The sequence below is a fragment of the Jaculus jaculus genome, chromosome 1, assembly GCF_020740685.1.
Source record: "Jaculus jaculus isolate mJacJac1 chromosome 1, mJacJac1.mat.Y.cur, whole genome shotgun sequence".
In the NCBI taxonomy this organism is placed as follows: Eukaryota; Metazoa; Chordata; class Mammalia; order Rodentia; family Dipodidae; genus Jaculus; species Jaculus jaculus.
In genome coordinates, this window is record NC_059102.1 from 316,063,138 (window position 1) to 316,083,743 (window position 20,606).

At 43.2% G+C, this 20,606-nt stretch overlaps 1 protein-coding gene across 3 annotated transcripts in view; it reads left to right on the forward strand.

The window, feature by feature from the left end:
• Positions 1-20,308, forward strand: part of Dcaf8 (DDB1 and CUL4 associated factor 8) — a 56,807-nt gene extending 36,499 nt beyond the window's left edge. For 2 of the 3 annotated variants that reach the window (XM_004671111.2, XM_045142296.1), the window contains 8 exons: positions 3,000-3,110; positions 6,759-6,831; positions 7,287-7,344; positions 7,831-7,938; positions 10,527-10,657; positions 15,958-16,077; positions 16,893-17,009; positions 18,409-20,308. In XM_004671111.2, coding sequence (XP_004671168.2) covers positions 3,000-3,110; positions 6,759-6,831; positions 7,287-7,344; positions 7,831-7,938; positions 10,527-10,657; positions 15,958-16,077; positions 16,893-17,009; positions 18,409-18,525 — 835 coding nt within the window. In that variant the 3' untranslated portion in view covers positions 18,526-20,308. Of the gene's footprint in view, positions 1-2,999; positions 3,111-6,758; positions 6,832-7,286; positions 7,345-7,830; positions 7,939-10,526; positions 10,658-15,957; positions 16,078-16,892; positions 17,010-18,375 lie in introns of all 3 variants that reach the window. The other variant, XM_045142297.1, reaches the window with a different exon arrangement.
• The last annotated feature ends 298 nt before the right edge of the window (positions 20,309-20,606 follow it).

Below are 20,606 nucleotides of genomic sequence, written 5' to 3' on the forward strand. Positions count from 1 at the left end.
TGGTTTTTTGATGTAGGGTCTCACTCTAGCCCATGCTGACCTGGAATTCACTATGTAGTCTCAGGGTAGCCTTGAACTCTCGGTGGTCCTCGTACCTCTGCCTCCTGAGTGCTGGGATTAAAGGTGTGTGCTACCACACCCAGCAACATTATTTATCTATTTTATTTATTTATTTGAGAGGGAGAGAGTCAGTGAGAATGAGCACATCAGGGATTCCAGCCACTGCAGACAAACTCCAGATGCATGTGCCACAATGTGCATCTGGCTTACGTGGGACCTGGAAAATCAAACCTGGATCCTTAGGCTTCGCAGGTATACGTCTTCACCGCTGAGCCATCTCTCCAGCCCTTGATTATTTTTTATAGCACCTTGATGTGCTCCCCAGAGGGTTCAAGACAGTCAGTGCATTTTTGTCAATGAAAGAGAGAATGGCTTGTTCTAGAGAAATAAATTGAAGCGTGGAAAAACTGAGCTCTTTGTCAGTATTATATAACAATGGAGCCAGCGCCTTACAATTTATCTTTTAGTTTCTTCATTTACTTCCACATGGTAACTTTTTATTTGTCTGACCCTGGCCCTCTCACAGTTCAAATGCTGAGGAAATACACTGGTCCTGTGAAAGGAGTAGCATCTGCTGATGCTTTGCTCTTAAAACTATTAGACTTTGGTGAATTTTTCTACCTTGTGCTTTTGGGGTGTGTGTGACTTCTTTTTCCCCAGTGACATTGATTCTTAATCATCTCTGTGCTTTGGGTGTGTGTGTGTGTGTGTGTGTTTGTGTTTATTTTGAGAGAGAAAGAGACAAAAAGAGGCAGGTAGGGCTGGAGAGATGGCTTAGCGGTTGAGGCATTTGCCTGCAAAGCCAAAGGACCATGGTGTGATTCTCCAGGACCCACATAAGCCAGATGCACAAGGGGTGCATTTGTCTGGAGTTCATATGCAGTGACTATATGCCCTGACACATCCATTCCCTCCCTCCCTCTCGCCTTCCCTCCCTCTTTCTCTCAAATAAATTTAAAAAAAAAGAGGCAGATAGATTGGCTGCACCAAGGCTTCTAGCCACTGTAGATAAACTCCATATACGTATGACACCTTCTGCGTATGGCTTATGTAGGTACTGGGGAATTGAGCCTAGGTGCTTAGGCTTTACATGCAAATGCCATAACCACTAAGCCATCTCTCCAGCCCTGTACTCTGGGTTTTTGAGACAGGGTCTCTTGTAAGCCTAGACTGACCTCAAACTGTAGCTGAGGATGACTTTAAACTTTAAAAAATAAAATAAATTTTATATTATTTGTGTGTGAGAGAGAATGGGCATGCCAGGGCCTCCAGCCACTGTAAACAAACTCCAGATGCATTACCCCCCTTGTGCATCTGGCTTATGTGGGTCCTGGACCCTTAGGCTTCATAGGCAAGTGCCCTAACCACTAAACCATCTCTCTAGCCCGAATTTGAACTTTAAATTCTTTATATCCTAGTTCCTGTACCTCCCAAAAGCTGGGCTTATAGGAATTCACCACCATGCTTGGCATCTGTACTCTTTTAATGATAGGCTATTACATTCTTTCAGCCACCTCTTCCGTAATAGACCCTTGGAAGATGTGATAGAGATATTTCAGTGCTGAGCACTCCTGTCACTTCTTCCCAGCACCATGATGCCTTCTGAGTCATCCCAAGATCACTGCCATCTGAAAAGAGAAGGTTCTCTGCCGAAAGTGAGAGTAGCATTAATATATGGGTATGAACATTAAGAAAAGCGCTTACCTGGGCAGTTTGATAATCATAGTATATGCATTTAGCCAGACAGCAGCAGATGTTACACCCCTAGGATTCATGACTATCCCTGTTTTAGGTTTTCAGTATCAGGGATGTATTCCCTCCCATGGAGCAGGCCTCCAGTCCAATTAGAGGGCAGTTGGTTTCCACTATGACAGATGTGCCACTATTGCACCCATTGGCTCATTTGGCCTGGCTGGCCAAATATAAAGCTTGCAGTGTCCACTGTTGAGTATCTTCACTGGTGATTTCTCTTTCTCCCATTGAACTGTATGCAGAATGGCTTCTTCCAGCTTTCTGTCAGCTGGTCTACATGGAGGAGGTTATCAGCTCATTTCCAGCAGGATTTCTCAGTGGCCTTGCAGCCCAAGTATGTGGAGTCTCCAGCAATAGGGTTTTACCATCTATTCCTGGTGGGAAACCAAGGGCCTCGGTAATGGCCTATGTTGATTTGGGGGCATCAGGGACCTCCCTGGCCAACAACTCACTGGAAGGTATCCCATCCCTGGCACTGAAAATTTTCTAGCAACAACCTATGGCTCCTGAGTGTTCCCTTGTCCAAAAAAATAGGTTTCCATATGATTTATTTATATCCTTTTAGATTTTGATTAGTCCTCCCTCTGTCTTTCCTTTACTCAGTCTCTTCCCCTGACCTCACTTGGGCCTTTTCGCCCCCATTAACCTATTCTACTTACATATTACTTTTGTTTGTTTGTTTTTGTTTTTCAAGGTAGGGTCTCACTCTAGCCTGAGCTGACCTGGAACTCACTTTGTAGTCTCAGGGTGGCCTCAAATTCACTGTGATCCACCCATCTACCTACCTCTGCCTTCTGGGATTAAAGGTGTGCACCACCAAACCTGTTTTTTTTTGGTTGTTGTTGTTGTTTTTTAAGAGAATGGGCATGCCAGGGACTCCAGCCACTGCAAACAAATCCCAGATGTAAGCGCCACCATGTGCATCTGGCTCTATGTGGGTATTGGGGAATTGAATCTGGGTCCTTAAGCTTCACTGGTAAATGCCTTAACCACTAAGCCACCTTTCCAGCCTCTCCCCCTCCCCCTTTTTGACAGCGTCTCACTGTAGCCCATGCTGCTCTCAAACTCAAGCAGCCCCCCTGTTTTAACATCCTGAGTGCTGGGAATCTAGGCCTGAGCCACGTTTCCCACTCAAAGGCTCATAGTCTTTTGGGGAATGTAACTTTGTATGCTTTTCTACTCTAAAGGAAACTGGTGGTGACAAAAGAGAAGGAGAAGAAAGTGGGACTGTATACCATTTTTGTGAACCCTGCCAATACTCATCAGTTTGCTGTGGGTGGACGAGATCAGTTTGTAAGGTGAGTTTATTGCTTTTGCATCTTTTGAGAGTTTGATACTCTGATGTATATTGTCAGATATTCTCTAATGATGAGGCAATGAATTGCCTAGGATTTCATTAAGTACCATCATAATTTTTCTTTTTCTTTTTTCTTATATTTTTCATGGTAGGGTCTTACTCTAGCCCAGGCTGATATGGAACTCACTCTAGTCTGAAGCTGGCCTTGAACTCACACTAATTCTCCTCCCTCTGCCTCCCAAGTGCTGGGATTAAATGTGTGCACCATTACGCCCAGATTTTCATTCGTGTGTGTGTGTGTGTGTGTGTGTGTGTATTTGGTTTCTCTTAGTTTTTATTTGCACATACCAAGTCCTCTTGCTACTACAAATGATTACCAAATGCTTTTTTGTATCTGTCTTCATGTGGGTGGCTTGGGAATTGAACCTGATAACCATCTTCCCAGCCTTCATCTTGAATTTTGTGTTCTTTCAAAAATGCTTTAGCACCTTTTTAGACATTTTATTCATTAATGCCACTGTCTCTGTGGAATGTCTTTGCATATATCATGTTTTAAAGCCTGGTCAATTGATCAAATTCTCCACAGAGCAGCTAAGACATAACCCCACATGAACTTTTTACCATTTTCCTTTATAAATTACCATTATAACTACCAATCTTGAGTACTAGTTTTGGATTCAGAAACAGTTGGACTTGTCATGAAACATATTATAGTAATACCTTTGTTACTGTGAACATTTGTTTTAACACTGGTACACTGGTTGTTGAGGCACACCTAAGGAAAACATACGTGTGGATTTAATCCCTCTTATATACCCAGCAATTTTCTTATAGCTGTTATTTGTAAATTATATCCATCCTTAGCCACTTGGTATCTTTTAGCTATATTTCTCAGTGATTATCACTTTCAAAAAAGAGGAAGGGAGGAAGGCATAACTAGAAAAATGAATGACTTTGCTGTTATGCAAGGACTATTAGATACTGGGGAACACAGAATGGCCAATATGCAAAGAGTTTATTTTTTCTTTTGCTTTTTCAAGGTGTAGGGTCTTGCTTTAGCCCAGGCTGACCTGGAATTCATTGTGTAGTCTCAGGGCAGCCTCAAAATCACAGCAATTCTCCATACCTCTGCCTCCAAAATGCTGGGATTAAAGGCATATGCCCCCATGCCCAGCTGCAAAGAGATTCTTAAGGGACGTGAATATTTAAATAGCTTTGCTGATGTACTGAATTTTTATTTTATTTTATTTGGTTTTTCGAGGTAGGGCCTTACTCTAGCCCAGGCTGACCTGAATGCACTATATAGTCTCAGGGTGGCTTCAAACTCATGGTGATTCTCCATCCTCTGTCTCTCAAGTGCTGGTATTAAAGGCATGCACCACCACATCTGGCTTCTGAATTTTTTAAAATTTATTATTATTATTATTGTTATTATTTTGTTTTTTTTCGATTTTTTAAGGTAGACTCTCACTCTAGCCTAGGCTGACCTGGAATTCACTAAGTTGTCTCAAGGTGACCTTGAACTCACGGTGATCCTCCTACCTCTGCCTCCTGAGTGCTAGGATTAAAGGCGTGTGCCACCATGCCCGGCTTAATTTAATATTTATTTTATTTTATTTATTTGAGGGAGTGAAAGAGGCAAATAGAGAATGGGTGCATGAGGGCTGTTAGCCGCCGCAAATGAATTCCAGATGTGTGCACCACCTTGTGCTTATGGTTTATGTGGGTTCTGGGGAATCAGACCAGAGTCCTTTGGCTTCATAGGCTAGTGCTTTAACTGCTAAGCCATCTTAACAGCCCCTGACTTTTTTAGTTATTTATTTGTGAGGAAAGAGAGAGAGAATGGCAAAGAAGTTATTTTAAGCTGGATGTGGCCTTTAATCCTAGCACTTGGGAGTCAGAGGTAAGGAGATCATTGAGTTTGAGATCAGCCTGGGCCTACAGAATTCCAGGTCAGCCTGAGTTAGAGTAAGACCTTATTTCAAAAAAACAAAAACAAACAAAAAGGTATTTTAGAGAACAAATAATAATGTCATGATAAGACAGCAAAGCTTGAAAAGTGTCATATTGGTTTTGGCAGTGAGATAATTGGTTTTAACTAGAGTAGTTTGTTTTGTTTTGTTTTGTTTTTAAGATAGGATCTCACTCTAGCCCAGGCTGACCTGGAATTCACTCTGTAGTCTCAGAGTGACCTTGAACTTATGGTGATCCTCCTACCTCTGCCTCCGAGTGCTGGCATTAAAGGTGTGCGCCACTATGCCCAGCACAACCAGAGAAGTTTTAATGGTGGATTCCAAGTCAAAGCCACATTGGAGTGGGTTGAGAAGTGAATAAGCGAGCTGGAGAGATGACTTAGTGGTTAAGGCATATGAAGTCCCAGGTTTGATTCCCTCAGTACCACGTAAGCCAGATACACAAGGTGGCACATGTGTCTGAAGTTTGTTTGCAGAGACTGGAGGCCCTGGCCTACCCATTCTATCTCTTTTCTCTTTTTCTCTCAAAATAAATAAATTTTAAAAAATAGGAAGTGAAAGCATTGACTGCAGATAGTTCTTTTTTTTTTTTTTTTTCAGATAGTTCTTTTGAGTAATTTGTCGAGGGAAGGAGAAAAAGCAATAGTAGGAAAGCTCAGTCAGGAAAAGTGTTTTGAGACCATTGACAGATAGTGATGAGGATCAGTGAGGGTCCCTTGGATGGAAGAAATTAAGAACAACTGCTGAAGGTCTGAGTGGTGGTACACACACACTTGTAATGTCAGCACTAGGGAAACTGAGGCAGGAGGATCATGGGTTCAAGGCCAGCCTAGACTCATACACTTCAATAAACAAACAAACAAACAAAACAGGTGTGGGGCTGGAGATATGGGTCAGTGGTTAAAGTAACTTGCTTGCAAAGCCTGCCACTCTGGGTTCAATTTCCCAGTGCCCATACAAAGCTGAATGCACAATGTGGCACATGTATCTGGAGCTTGTTTACAGAGGTTAGAGTCCTGGAGAGCCCATACTCTTTCTGTCAAATAAATAAATGAAATTAAAAAATTAAGTAGAACTCAAAACAAACTTTTTTTTTTTCTTTTTTTTCCAAGGTAGGGTCTCACTCTAACCCAGGCTGACTTGGAATTAACTGTGTAGTCCTGGGGTGGCCTCAAACTCATGGCGATCCTTCTAACTCTGCCTCCCGGGTGCTGGGATTAAAGGCATGTGCCACCACATCCAGCTCAAAACAATCATTTTAATAAAAAACAGGTGTGGAGAGATGGGCTCTGAGATTGGAAGAGATTGCTGGGTGAGAACAGAGATAGTATTTGCCTTGTTCCTCACTCTTAACTGTATTCCCATACCTCACACAATATATTTACCATAAATATTTGTCACACTTGAATAAGAAAAAAGAGGAAAGGTAAAATTTGCTTGACGGTAATGAAGAAAGGACAGAGAAAATATTTAGGATATTGGTGGGTGTTTTTGTTTGCTTTGTTTTGTTTCTCAAAGTGGGGTCTCTAGCTAAGGCTGACCTAGAATTCACTATGTAGTCCTAAGCTGGTTTTGAACCCAGTGATCCTACCTCTGCCTCCTGAGTGCTGGGATCAAAGGCACGCACCACTACGCCCAGCCCAGTTTTGACACTTTTGTTGCTTCTTCCTTTATAGGATTTATGACCAGAGGAAAATTGATGAGAATGAGAACAATGGAGTACTTAAGAAATTCTGTCCTCATCACTTGGTAAGAGTCATAAAGTGCCAGTGGCTCCTGCCTTCTGTTACTTGATCCCAAGGCTGACCTGACTTATTGGTATAATGGGAAGAGTTTGGACTTTTCACATCAGACAGATTTGAATCCAGACTTTTCTACTTAAATTTTATGACCTTAGGCATCCGTTTCACCTGCGTCAGCCTCAGTTTTCTCATTGTCAGAATGGAGATACTGCCTTGCATCATTACCATGTGTCCTAATGCAACAGTGTATATGTAAAGGCTGTCACACAGAAGACAACCGAGAGAGGGCCTCCCCTTAAGGTCATCATGTTTCATCAGTTATATACTTCCTTTCTCTGTTCTCTGTCTCTATCAATCTATGGGAGATGATGGTATAGGGGAGTTTCTAGGAAGACCTGTTTCTGAAGGTGGTATAACAATTGGGGGGGTGGGGCATCAGTCAGTATCTGCTCCTTATTGCAGGTGAACAGTGAGTCCAAAGCAAACATCACCTGTCTTGTGTACAGCCACGACGGCACAGGTACGTGAGCAGGGCCCAGCTCCTAGGCTGGCATGCCCCTCTGTCTAGGGAGCTGCTGAGCTAGTGAAGTATGAGCCCTCCAGTGCTCACTCCTGTGCTCGAGCTCCAAGTGGAGCAGTTGGGAAGTAGCTGCTGACATGAGCACAGTGTGGGAGGGTGTAGTAGGTGACCCTTAGAGATGCCAGGCGCGATTTGCAGAATTCTGCTGCAACATACTGGCAGGCCTGTCCTGAAGCTCAGGCTACTTGCCTGAGTAAGTTCTTATGCCTTTGGTCCATTACTACGTTAATGGATATGATATTCCTGAGCATTTTACTGCCCCTGGGTTGGTAATGTGTTCATCTACCCTATATAACCTCACTTGCCTGCTATTCCAACTAAGAAAGATGGGTGTTTTGAGGGGGCACTACCAGCAAGAAGCCTCTACTCCTCAACACTGATCCTCGCAGTTTTCAGCTTTCAATGCTATGTTCTTGTTCTTGGCAGAGCTGCTGGCCAGTTACAATGATGAAGACATTTACCTTTTCAACTCCTCTCACAGTGATGGAGCCCAGTATATTAAGAGATATAAAGGTCACAGAAATAATGCCACAGGTAAGACTGTCTTCTAATGGCTTGACAAACTACATTATCTTATTCATGTTGTGCAAATGGGAACTACCTAAGGAATAGGCTATTTGTTTATTTATTTATTTTATTGACAACTTCCATGATTGTAAACAATATCCCATGGTAATTCCCTCTCTCCCCCCACTTCCCTTTTGAAACTCCACTCTCCATCATATCCCTCCCCCTCTCAATCAGTTTCTCTTTTATTCTTAAAAATATTTTAATTTTTATTGGGGGGGCAGAGAAAGAGGCAGAGAGAGGGGGAGGGAGGGAGGGAGGGAGGGAGGGAGGGAAGGAGAGGATCGCCGTGCCAGGGCCTCCAGCCACTGCAAACAAATTCCAGACACATGCACCCCCTTGTGCATCTGGCTTACATGGGTCCTGGTGAATTGAACCTGGGTCCTTTGGTTTTGCAGGCAAGCACATTAACTGCTAAGCCATTTCTCCAGCTCAGTTTCTCTTTTATTTTGATATCATGATCTTTTCCTCCTATTATGAGGGTCTTGTGTAGATAGTGTCAGGCACTGTGAGGTCATGGATACCTAGGCCATTTTGTGTCTGGAGGACCATGTTATAATGAGTCCTACCCTTCCTTTGGCTCTTACATTCTTTCCACCACCTCTTCCACAATAGACCCTGAGCCTTGGAAGGTGTGACAGAGAGATTTCAGTGCTGAGCACTCCTCTGTCACTTCTCAGCCCCATGGTGCCTTCTGAGTTATCCCAAGGTCACTGAGGATAGGCTATTTGTATCAGTTTGGGCAGTGAGAGGTTATAACCAGCTGGGTTGGAGTTTTGTTTTCTTTTTCTTTATTTTTTTCTGGTTTTTCAAGGTAGGGTCTCACTTTAGCTCAGGCTGACCTGGAATTCACAGTCTCAGGGTACCTCTAATTCACAGTGATTCTTCTACCTCTGCCTCCCAAGTGCTGGGACTAAAGGCATGTGCCACCACACCCAGCTTTTTGGAGTTTTCATATTTTCTCCATTTGACACCGAAAAGGGCTCATATGCATCTTCACTGCACATTGCTTCTATTGGTTTGGTCATGAAGCTGGACTTTTCTTTTTCTTTATGAGTTCAAGTAACTTCAGAATAGGCACAAAGACTTTGTGAGGAAGTCAGGAAAAGCCTTAGCCATGCTCAATTACCTAAATGGGGAGTAAGACTGTACTCAGAGGAAGGAGAAATTCTTTTTTTTTCCCCCCCAGATAGGCTTTCACTCTAGCCAGGCTGACCTAGAATTCACTCTGTAGTCCCAGACTGGCCTCAAACTCATGGCAATCCTCCCACTTCTACCTCCTGAGTACTCAGATTAAAGGCTTGTGCTACTATGCCAGACAAGTTGATTCTTTTGGTTGAGGCAATGGAGGAGTACCAGCGGTAGTATCTAGCACAAGTTTCAAATGAAGATTAGCTTTTTAGTTGTTGCTGGTGTTCTGTGTCTATTGTTCCCAAAAATTGGGGGCTCATTGGACTCACCTGACAGTCTTTTGTTTTTTTTCCAAGTAGAATCTCACTGTAGCCCAGGCTGACTTGGAACTCACTCTGGCGTCCTAGGCTGACCTTGGACTCACAGCGATCCTCCTACCACTGCCTCCCAAGTGCTGGGATTAAAGTCATATGCCACCATGCCTGGCGTTACCTAACAGTCAAAAGTATTGATGTCTGTCCTTCTCCATACTGATCTAATTGGTGCAGGGTGCAACTTGAACTTTGGAAATTGTTTTAACACTTCCACCTAGTTCTAAATGTAAAGAGAAAGTAGCCAATCATTCAAGGCCAGCCTGGAACTACAGAATGAGTGCCAGATCAGCCTGGGCTAGAATGAGCTGGTACAGAACTGGCTCTAGTAGTTGTGGATCTTGGCTGCTTTTACTGTCTCCAGAGAATGGAGCCCTGTTAGTAAGTCCTGGTAGTAAGCACAGTTCAGATGCTTCTTATGGGTAATTGTGGCATATGTGCATCTTCATTAGTCTCAGATCAACTGATGACCCAAGAAACACTGATTACTAATAAAATGCATGCCAAAGGATAATCCTAGGGTTCAGTATTGCCTAGGACTGGGCAGAGCCTGAGCTGTTCAGGTTAGGACAGGTAAAACATTACTGAGAGGTCTGTGGTTGCCTGATAAGAGTGTAATTGAAGAAGGCTGTTGCCCAGGGACTATAGATTCCTGTTCCTGATGGAGCTCTTTGAGAGAACATAAATGGACTGATATTGGTACAATTCTTTTTTTTTTTTTTTCTTCTGAGGTAGGGTCTCATTCTGGCTCAGGCTGACCTGGAATTCACTATGTAGTCTCAGGGTGGCCTCGAACTCTCGGCAATCCTCCTCCCTCTGCCTCCTGAGTGCTGGGATTAAAGGCGTGCGCCACCACGCCCGGCATGGTATTGGTACAATTTTAAAAATTATCTGTTATATATATATAATCTCTTGTTTTGTAAAATGAAAGAGATTACTTAGCATTTGGGTGACTCAGAGTTTGTGAATAATTAATTTCTCTGTGAAGTAAATAAATATCAGGCCCAGTGCCAACCCTAATGTGATTCCCCCCCCCCCCATTTATCATTTCAGTAAAAGGCGTCAATTTCTATGGCCCCAAGAGTGAGTTTGTGGTCAGCGGTAGTGACTGTGGTCACATTTTCCTCTGGGAGAAGTCATCCTGCCAGATTGTTCAGTTCATGGAGGGCGACAAGGGAGGCGTGGTGAGTATGGTATGCTGGACTGGCTGGCTTCCTAGTTTCTTAAGTCACTAAGGTAGGTTTTACTTGGGCCAGTAAATTTTCATTGTGACAGCATGGTAACCATGTCTTAGAGTTTCACACAGCTAAATTACAAGGCAGCATAATTTGGCAGGGGTGCCAAGATTTTTACGGAATTTTTTTTCTTTTCTTTTTTCTTCTGTTCTTAGAAGGTTTATTGAAAAGAGGAAGGATTTTAGGGAGAAATGTATATAGCCTTCCTAAATGCAGTTATACAGATAATAAACCTTTTTTAAAAATTTATTTTAGAAAGAGGCAGATACAGAATGGGCGCACAGGGCCTTTGGCCACTGTAAACTACAGATGCATTAATCACCTTGTGTATCTGGCTTAAATGAGTCCTAGGGAATCAAACCTGGGTCCTTTGGCTTTGAAGGCAAACAACAGCTAAGCCATCTCTACAGCCCTGGCTTATTTTTATTTTTATTTATTTATGAGAGAGAGAGACGAGGTAGGTAGGGAGGGAGAAAATGGGTAGACACACCAGGGCCTCCAGCCACTGCAAATGAGCTCCAGAAGCATGTGCGACTTTGTGAATCTGGAGCTATGTGGGTCCTGGAGAATTGAACCTGTATCCTTTAGATTTGCAGACAAGTGCCTTAACCACTAAGCCATTTCTCTAGCCCCGTGTTTGGTGTTTTTTGAAACAAGGTCTCATTCTGTAGCCAGGCTGACCTTGAATTTATGGTGATCCTCTTGCCTCAGCCTTTTGAGTTCTGGGAGTACAAATTACAAGCATGAGCTACCATACCCAGTCTATCTATTTTTGTGGTGTTTTTTTCTTTTTTTTCTTTCCAGTTCTAGGGAGTGAACCCAGGGCTTTGTGCTTGCTAGGACAGTGGTATAACTTGGACTTTTTCTAAAAGAGAAGGCATAAGAGTTCAGGACATACCCTCCAGCTAGGGAAATCCGAATATGGTTTGTATTCTAGTTAATGTGGTATTCAATATTAAATTTATCTGATGTTGTAGTATTTAAGAAAGTATTAATTTTAAAAAAACTTTTTTAGCAGCTGGGAATATTTTTGTACTTAGCAGATATACATTGAAGTATTTAGAGGTAAAGAGTCATGTTTATTCATTGTTATTTTAGTTTTTGGTGTTTTGAGGTAGGGTCTCACTGTAGACCAGGTTGACCTAAAATTCATTATGTAGTCTCAGGCTGGTTTTGAATTCATGGTGATCCTCCTACCTTTGCCTCCTAATGTGTTTGGACTAAAGGCGTGCACCACCATGCCAGGGAAGAGTCATGTTTTGTCAAATGGAAACAAATGTGTAATATGCCTGTGTATATATAGAAGAAATGCAAATGTGGCAAAATACATATTTTTCTTTCTGGTGTTTCAAGGTAGGGTCTTGCTTTTAGCCTAGGCTGACCTGGAATTTTCTGTGAGGTAGAAAATGCAGTAGATAGGCTGGCCTCAAACTCACAGCGATCTTTCTACCTTGGCCTCCAAAGTATTGGGAATAAAGACATATGCCACCACAACTAGCCATATTTTCCTTCTTCTTCTTCTTCTTCTTCTTTTTTTTTTTTTTTTTTTTTTTTTTGGTATGGTCTCACTCTAGCCCAGACTGGCTTGGAATTCACTAGGTAGTCTCTCAGGGTGGGCCTTGAACTCATGGAAATCCTCCTGCCTCTGCCTCCTGTTCTGTAATGCATGGTGATTTCATTGCCTGCCTGTTCTTTAAGTTCTGTAAGTACTGTCTATGGAGATTGGGCAAAAGGAAGAATAAGGACGAAGGAGTGAAGAGTGGTCAGGTCTTAAGATATATGAAGCTAATCAGCTCTCTATTGTAAGATTTTTGGATTACTGAGGAAAGAAAAGACAGTGTGGAAGAGTTCTTTATACTGATTACCAAAGATGATTTGTTTGCCTAAAGCCTCTAAGGAATGATTTGGATTGCTTGGGCTTTCTTCTAAGATGTGGGGAACTTGAAAGAGCCCAGTAGCCATAACTTGAGAGGCTTACTAGAGAGTGGTTCCTTGGCAATCAAGATCCCATTCCTCCTTGTTTTTCCTGGCCTCTATGAGGTCATGTCAGACCTGGTTTCCTATAAATGTTTGAGACCTAGGACCTGTAGAGATGTGGGCCTCTGTAACTTGAATAGAAGAATCTAGAAGTATCTGGAGGTTCAAGTTCAAGGTATGTCTCAATGTTCCAGACCTTCATTTTTATTCTTCCTCTATGTTATTCTCTATTACCTGAAGTTAACAAATCTTAAACAGTAGGGTCTTAATGAAAAAATTTCAATAGGCATATAGTGAAGAATTCAAAAGGGACTGGTGGAACTTTTGTTTGTTTTTGAGATAGGTCTTGCTGTAGTTTAGGCTGATCTGGAATTCACTGTGTAGTCTTAGATTGGCCTCAAACTCACAGTGATCCTCCTACCTCAGTGCTGGGATTAAAGGCATGTACCACCATAACTGGTGATTCCTTTCTTTTTTTTTTAATTTTTAAATTTTTATTAACATTTTCCATGATTATAAAAAAAATCCCATGGTAATTTCCTCCCTCCCCCCGACACTTTCCCCTTTGAAATTCCATTCTCTATCCTATGATTCCTTTCTTAATCATAAACTATTGTCTTGCATTCTGTTCCAGAAAGATGCAGGTAGGAATGTCTCTCCCAGGCCAGCACTTGCATGTTCACATGTACAAGTACTCTGCAGACCAGTTTGCTTTAGCTTACTCCGGATTAATCCAGGTGCTCAGGTGGAAACAGTGTCTACTTGGGAAGGGTAGGCCCTAGGCATGAGTATTGGTGCTTTGAAAGAGTAAGAGACGAGAACAGTAGATGTGGAATAGATGCAGTGACTATCTTTGAAGAGTTCCTTTCCTTGTCCTTGCCTTTGTGTAAGCTGAATGACCTACATTAACTGTGCCTTAACTGATTCTCTCAGGGTTTTTTTGTGTGTGTGTGGATTTTTTTGCGGGGGAGGCAGGGGTTTGTGTTAACAACCTTCCAGTAGTGGAGGTTACTAGGTTCTAGCCTCAATGTAGTTATGAAGCATTTTATACTAGAGTTTCCAGCCTAGAGAGATGGCTTAGTGGTTAAAGTGCATGCTAGCAAAGCCAAGGGACCCAGGTTCAATTTTCCCCAGTACCCACATAAAACCGGGTGTACAAGGTGATGCATGAGTCTGGAGTTCATTTGCAGTGGCTAGATGCCCTGGCCTGCTCATGCTGTCTTTCTCTGCCTCTACCTCTCATAAATAAATAAATAAATTAGAGTTTTAGAGTTAGAGGATCTTGGAAGTTATTGTCCTCCTTGCCTAGGTCACTTAATTCTTACTTAGGGGTTCTTTCTTTGTTCCCATTTAACTTCACAGGAACAAGAGTGGGAGGTAATGTCAAAGGACAGCTCCTTAGTTCCCCAAGAGTACTTTGATGCTTTTGCCATCCCCTGTCTTCCCCCACCTCAGTATTCTAAGGCCAGAGCTCTTTTGTCTGTTCAAGCATTATTAACAGGATAAATCCTAGCATTCAGACAAATCTGGTGAAGTGACCAGGTCCTCTGGCCCAGAAGCTCTCTGTCACCTCCCCCTGCAGTCTCCAACTCAGGTACTATATTAATTTATTCTGTTGTTCCTCTTGCCATTGGCTTTGTCTTTCATTGTAAATACCAAGAAACTTCCCAGGTGCTTTTTCATTTTGCTGAATTGTTGAAGCAAAGCTCAGATAGGACTTTAGCAAGGCTTTATGAGGAGACTGCTGGGTGAGTTCCAGTTTGGATATGTGTTTATCTATTGTTCACATTTTCGGGCACTGGAGGTTTTTTTCCTAGTGCCTCCTCTTGCTCCAGGTACACTGCCTAAAAAAGCCAAAATATAAACTAATGAACTGAAATGTGAAATGAGAGGAGAACAACAATTGGGTTTTTCTTTCTTTCTTTTCTTGTTTCCCAAGGCAAGGTCTCACTCTGTAGCCCTAGGCTGGCCTTGAACTCACAGCTGTCCTCCTCAACTGTGATCAAAGGTGTGCACTACCACACCTGGTTGCAGTTGGGGTTTCTGCTTTTTACTTAGGCTTAGTCTTCTCTGAGCATGTTTATTTGTAAACTCATAGTCAAAGAAGACTGAAGTCTGCATGTTATCTTTATTCTCCATGCCTGCTGCTTCTTAGCTGCTCTCTGAGTGTGCAGCACAGCAAGGGAAGTTGGCCCAGAGAGAATTAAAAGGCTTATTGCCAGGGGCTGTTTTCTTAGACTATACAGCAGCTACAGGGCTGGGGGCTTTTCCTTTCTGCTTATCATCTGACTAAAAGCCTAAAAATGCTCTAGCAGCTAGATTTGTGACTAGCTCTTCCAGTAGGGATGGGAACCACCCTGCTGTTAGGGAAGCTCATGTTTAAGTCAGACAGCAGAGGGCATGGATGCTTTCAGATAAAAGGAAACTGCCTGAGTGAGCCCAAGGGTCTTGTCATCCACTGGTCACTAAATGAGGGTAGCTCATTCACTGAGGATGGTTCAGTGAATGGCATAGTGCAGTGGGGCCCCCCAAGAAGCTGTCTTGTTACACTGTGCTGCCCTATAACTTGTTGATTGTGATGTTAGGCCTATAGCAAGGTGTTGCCCCTAGGATGTGCAGAGTTCTTCAGCAGATACAAGTCTCCATGACTCTCTTTTGTAGCTCAGCCTCCTCTTCCCTGCCTCTGCCTTCCTCTAGTCAGTACACTATGCCAAGCAAATATAATTGTTCTCTGAATCTTCACTGGGAGTACAGTGGCAGCTGTTGCTTTCTTCATTTTTTAAAACTTGTCAATTGATAAAAGTGACTGAAATGGGCTTTTCTAGCCTCAGGCAAGTTGGAATTTAGAAATGGAAAGAATGAGATCATCTGTGCCTCAAAGTCAGCAGTAGGCATGACCACTCACTCATCCAGTCCTGGCACTAGGTCTAAGGATGAAGCTACCCTGGTCTGTATATAGGAAATGTTGTACCCTATCTGTCTCTCCTACCCTTACGGCCATTTGAGCTAGGCATATGGTAGGTGGGCCTGTCTTTCTTATGCTATCGCAGCCCTGATCAAAGGCAATTAATTATTTGCCAGGTGTGATGGCTCACACCTGTAATTCCATCACTCATGAGGCTGAGGTAAGAGATCACAGTGAGCTTGAGGCCATTTTGAGCTAGAGTGAGACCCTACCTCCAAACAAAGGTAATTTGGCTCAATGTGAATAGTTGTTTTAAAGTTCTGCTTCCACGTACCCCTGAGCCTATGCTTTCTTTCATTCTGATCAGGTCAATTGTCTTGAACCCCATCCTCACCTGCCTGTGCTGGCAACCAGTGGTCTAGACCATGATGTGAAGATCTGGGCACCTACAGCTGAAGCTTCCACTGAGCTAACAGGGTTAAAGGATGTAAGTGGCTGGCCAAAGAAGTTCTTTTGTTTCACCTTAAGCATATAGTGTTATCATTCTTCATTGCCATAGAAAGGAATAACTTGCTCAGTTCTTTAACACATTGCTTAAACACCCTTTTTCTCACATCCCTTAGATACATCCCTGCCTCTGAAGGGACAATTGAACTCCAGAAGGCAGCTTTGAAGTGTTTAAATTGGTAGTCAGATTGGGGGTAGTAAGCACCTTGGAGGAAAAATTATTTGGTATTAAGCCTCCAATCTTAGTGGCAGAAGTGGAGACATCCTTTCCTAATAAAATCTAGATCCACATTATATTAATTGTAACCAGGAAGAGTTGTTTGTTTGTTTGTTTTTGGTTTTTCAAGGTAGGGTCTCACTTTGGCCCAGGCTGACCTGGAATTCACTATGTAGTCTCAGGGTAGCCTTGAACTCATGGTGATCCTCCTACCTCTGCCTCCCCTGAGGCGTGCACTACCACGCCTGGCTCAGGGGGAGGTTTTACTGGGATAGAAGACACCTCCTCTTTTTTTGTTTCCTCACTACAGTGCTGGGGATTGAACCAAGAGCTTGCACATGCTAGGCAAGTGCTGTACCACTAAGTTATACTCTAGCTATTGGTTTTCTGAGATAAGCTATCACTGTGTACCTCAGGCAGGCCTTGAACTTGTGATTCTCCTGCCTTCACCTTTTAAGAGCTGGGATTTACAGGCATGTACTTCCCTCCATACCTTCCACCAACACCAGCCCTTTTGATCAAGTCCAACAAGGTCCTTAGTCGTTGTTACCCCTGCTCCCTACTTTTCTGGGTTACAGGTTATTAAGAAGAACAAGCGAGAACGGGATGAAGATAGCTTGCACCACACTGACCTGTTTGATAGTCACATGCTCTGGTTCCTTATGCATCATCTGAGACAGAGACGCCATCACCGGGTAAGCTGGGGGTTGGGGTTAGAAGTAAGCTCCCAAAGACAGAGACCCTCTTAGGAAATTTAAAGTAGTTCCAGGGCACATCTCCTGGCTACTTCATCTATTTATTTAAGTTACTTGAACTAGGGTCTCACTCTAGCCCAGGCTGGCATGGAATTCTCTATGTAGTCTCAGGTTGGCCTCGAACTCAGTGATCCTCCCATCTCTGCCTCCCAAGTGTTGGGATTAAAGTTGTGCACTACCACACCTGGTAAGATTTTTTTTTTAATAATTTTATTTGAGGGAGACAGAAAAGAGAAAGAGGCAGCTAGGGAATGGGCATGCCAGGGCCTTTTGCCACTGCAAACAAACTCCAGACACATGTGTCATCTTGTGCACCTGCCTTACGTGGGTACTGGGGAATCGAACCTGGGTCCTTGGGCACAAGCAAGTAGCTTAACTGCTAAGCCATGTCCAGCCCTCCTTGCTATTTTAAAACAGAGTGGTCTTGGTTGGTTTCCCCATCCTGTGGCCCATCCTAGTTAGGTCCATCAGTAGAAAGGGCTAATGTCTTCTCTTACTTTCTGTCATTGTATTTGCAATACTATCTTCATAAAGGCAATGGTAGGAAGGTGGGAAAAGAGTGGAGAAGAAGCATCACGGGATGACTCTTCTGTATTTACAGTCATGCTAGAAGAGGCCTAGGGCAGGGAGTCTCAGCAAACTGGCAATTTGGCCTGCTACTAGTTTTTGTAAATAAAATTTTAATAGAAATACAGCCATGCCAGGCATGGTGGCACATGCCATTAATCCCAGCACTTGGGAAGCTAAAGTAGGAAGATTGCTGAGTTCAAGGCCACCCTGAAACTACAGAGTCAGTTTCAGGACAGTCTGGGCTAGAGTAAGACCCTACCTTAAAAAAAAAGAAAGAAATATAGCCACAGTTATTCTCTGGGGCTACTTTCATGGTATAGGGACAAGGAACGATTTCAACAGAGACCATATGGTTCATGCATATAAAATATTTCCTATATGGTTCTTTAAGAAAAATTCCAAGCCAGGCATGGTGGCGCACGCCTTTAATCCCAGCACTCGGGAGGCAGAGGTAGGAGGATTGCCATGAGTTCGAGGCCACCCTGAGACTCCTTAGTGAATTCCAGGTCAGCCTGGGCTAGAGTGAGACCCTACCTTGAAAAACCAAAAAAAGAAAAGAAAAATTCCGGACTAGGTGTAGTGGTAAGATCTGAAATTCCAACTACTGGGAAGGCTGAGGGAGGGGAGTCTGAGGTAGGAGAATTCTGAGTTCCAGGCCACACTATACTATTTTTTAAAAACAAATTGTGCTGATCCCTGGCCTAACCTAAACCTAACAGGCTTGTCCTTGTTCCAGGGATGTTACTAATAAGGATTTCCCATCCCACAGCGCTGGCGAGAACCTGGGGTTGGGGCCACAGATGCGGACTCGGATGAGTCTCCCAGCTCCTCAGATACATCGGACGAGGAGGAGGGCCCAGACCGGGTGCAATGCATGCCATCTTGAGGCTCCATACTTAGGAGGGGCGGGCTGGGGCTGCCAACCCGATCCTGCCTGGGCAACTCTTTCCTGTCCCAGGCCCTTGCATTCAGCAGAAACGCACTTTGGACTCTTCGTTTAAATAAAAGAAAGATATCCACAGAGGACAGACCAGAGGGGAATGAACCAACAGAGCCACTAGGAGTGAGAGTTGAGCCCTGTTAAGGGGCTCCACGGAAAGAAAAGTGCAAAGGACTCAGCAGAAATGGTGTCTCCATGGTGCTGAGGAAGTCTGTTTTGTTAACTGGTTTAGGATAGGAAATGGGGCTTCTTTTTCTTTAACCTCCCTTGTTTCTTTTGGGGGGGGTGGGGGGAACAACTGGTGATTCAGTACCAAGGGGCCAGAGTGGAGGGTAGGAATGCCACTCTCTCTTTGGTTTAGGTTTTTTTGTTTTTAGTATGACAGTTTTATTAGGTTTTTTTTTTTTTTTTTTTTTTTTTTGGCCCCTGAACAACCCCATCCCTGTATCCCCCCCTTTTTTTTCTGAAGTCCTTAGAGTCCTATCTGTCCTACACTCTTCACTTTCCTTTCCACCTCACTTATTCTCTGTACTTATCACAGTGTTTTGCACTTGGTTAGGTATTATTCACTCTTCATCTCATCACCTCCTAAATGGGGTCTGGTGATGGAGGTTGGGGAGAGGAGGGAGGGGCAGAGGTGGAAGAATAGGAACGATGTTATCTCTTTGTTTTATTTTTAATTGTTTGGTGGCAGCCATTTCCCTGTCCCTATCTGTGTTAAGAGGCCTAATTTTATACCTATAAATATATTAAAAAGCAAGTTAAACTTGGATGTATCAAGTTAAAATTATTGTCAAAGTTTAAATACCTATATATTCTCTATGAATACAATGCAATAAAGGGACTTAAAGGAAGAATGATCAAGAGTGATTATGTAGAAGGAACACGTGGGGTCAGCTTGTCATTTACCTGTGGCTTTCAGAGCTTAGGGCTTAACCTTAGGTTTCAGGAGGCTCTAGAATGGAAGGATCTGGTGTTCTCCCTTCTCTACCTTGCAATAGGGGTTTGGACAAACAAGAAATTCCTCTGTCATCTCTGCCTCAGAACTCCTACCTCCCATAAGTCTTGTGAGAGCTCCTAAAGACTGCTCTGCTCTTCTAACAAGAGGCTGGCCTGCCATTAAACGTGTGACTTCAGGAAGGGCGGTTCTGTACATAATCACCCTCTCACCTTTAGCTGTTTGATTCTTTAAGCCATTTAACTCCATACCAGCTCCCCTCCCAGTAGAAGAGTGAAGAAGAAATTTCCTGGGCTCAACCTTAAACCTTGGGATTGAGGGACAAATCAGTAATTTAAAAAATGGTTCTGGTGGCTGGGCCTTGGACCTCCTGTATTACCACTAGACCCTTGAGTATAAAGTTTGTATTGAATTCTTGCCCTGAACTGCTTTTGCTGCAATTTTTTTTTGTTTTTGTTTTTGTTTTTTTTTGCCCATAGTTTCCACAAGATCCAATCCGGAATTCTGTATCCTGGGAAAGGTGGAACTTACTAAACCAGGCTTAGGAAAGGGGGGAGAGGATGATATTACCAGATACTCTTTCCTTCTGCCCTCCTTTTCCTAGCAGCTCAGACCAGATGTTCGCTACTGCACTTTCTTCCCAAGGCAAGGAATGTGTGGTAACTGAGTGGTCTTGTGTCCTTATTGCTAGTAAGGTGATGAGGTGGGCTTAAAAAGATGGCACTCTGGAATGTGTTGTATTTTCTCAGTAAAGCTTTTCCCCCAACTGCTGCTCTTTGTGGTATGTGGTCCATTCATTTGTGATAGCCTATTTTTGTTTCTTCCAATATAGATGCCTGACCCTCCCCTTTCCCTCTGCCTATATTAAAAAGTCCAGGCTAGGATATCCTTATTTCTAGTGCGTGAGCTCCAGTTGCCAACTGGTATAAGTGGAACAGATCCAATTTAGGTCAGTAGCACTTCAGATTTGAGGTCCCACTAGGGATACTACTGGAGGTGTTTTCCACCCCATTCCATGTTATCGACAATAAAGGGTATAGGGATAAGCATTGCTATCCTTCCCTTACCA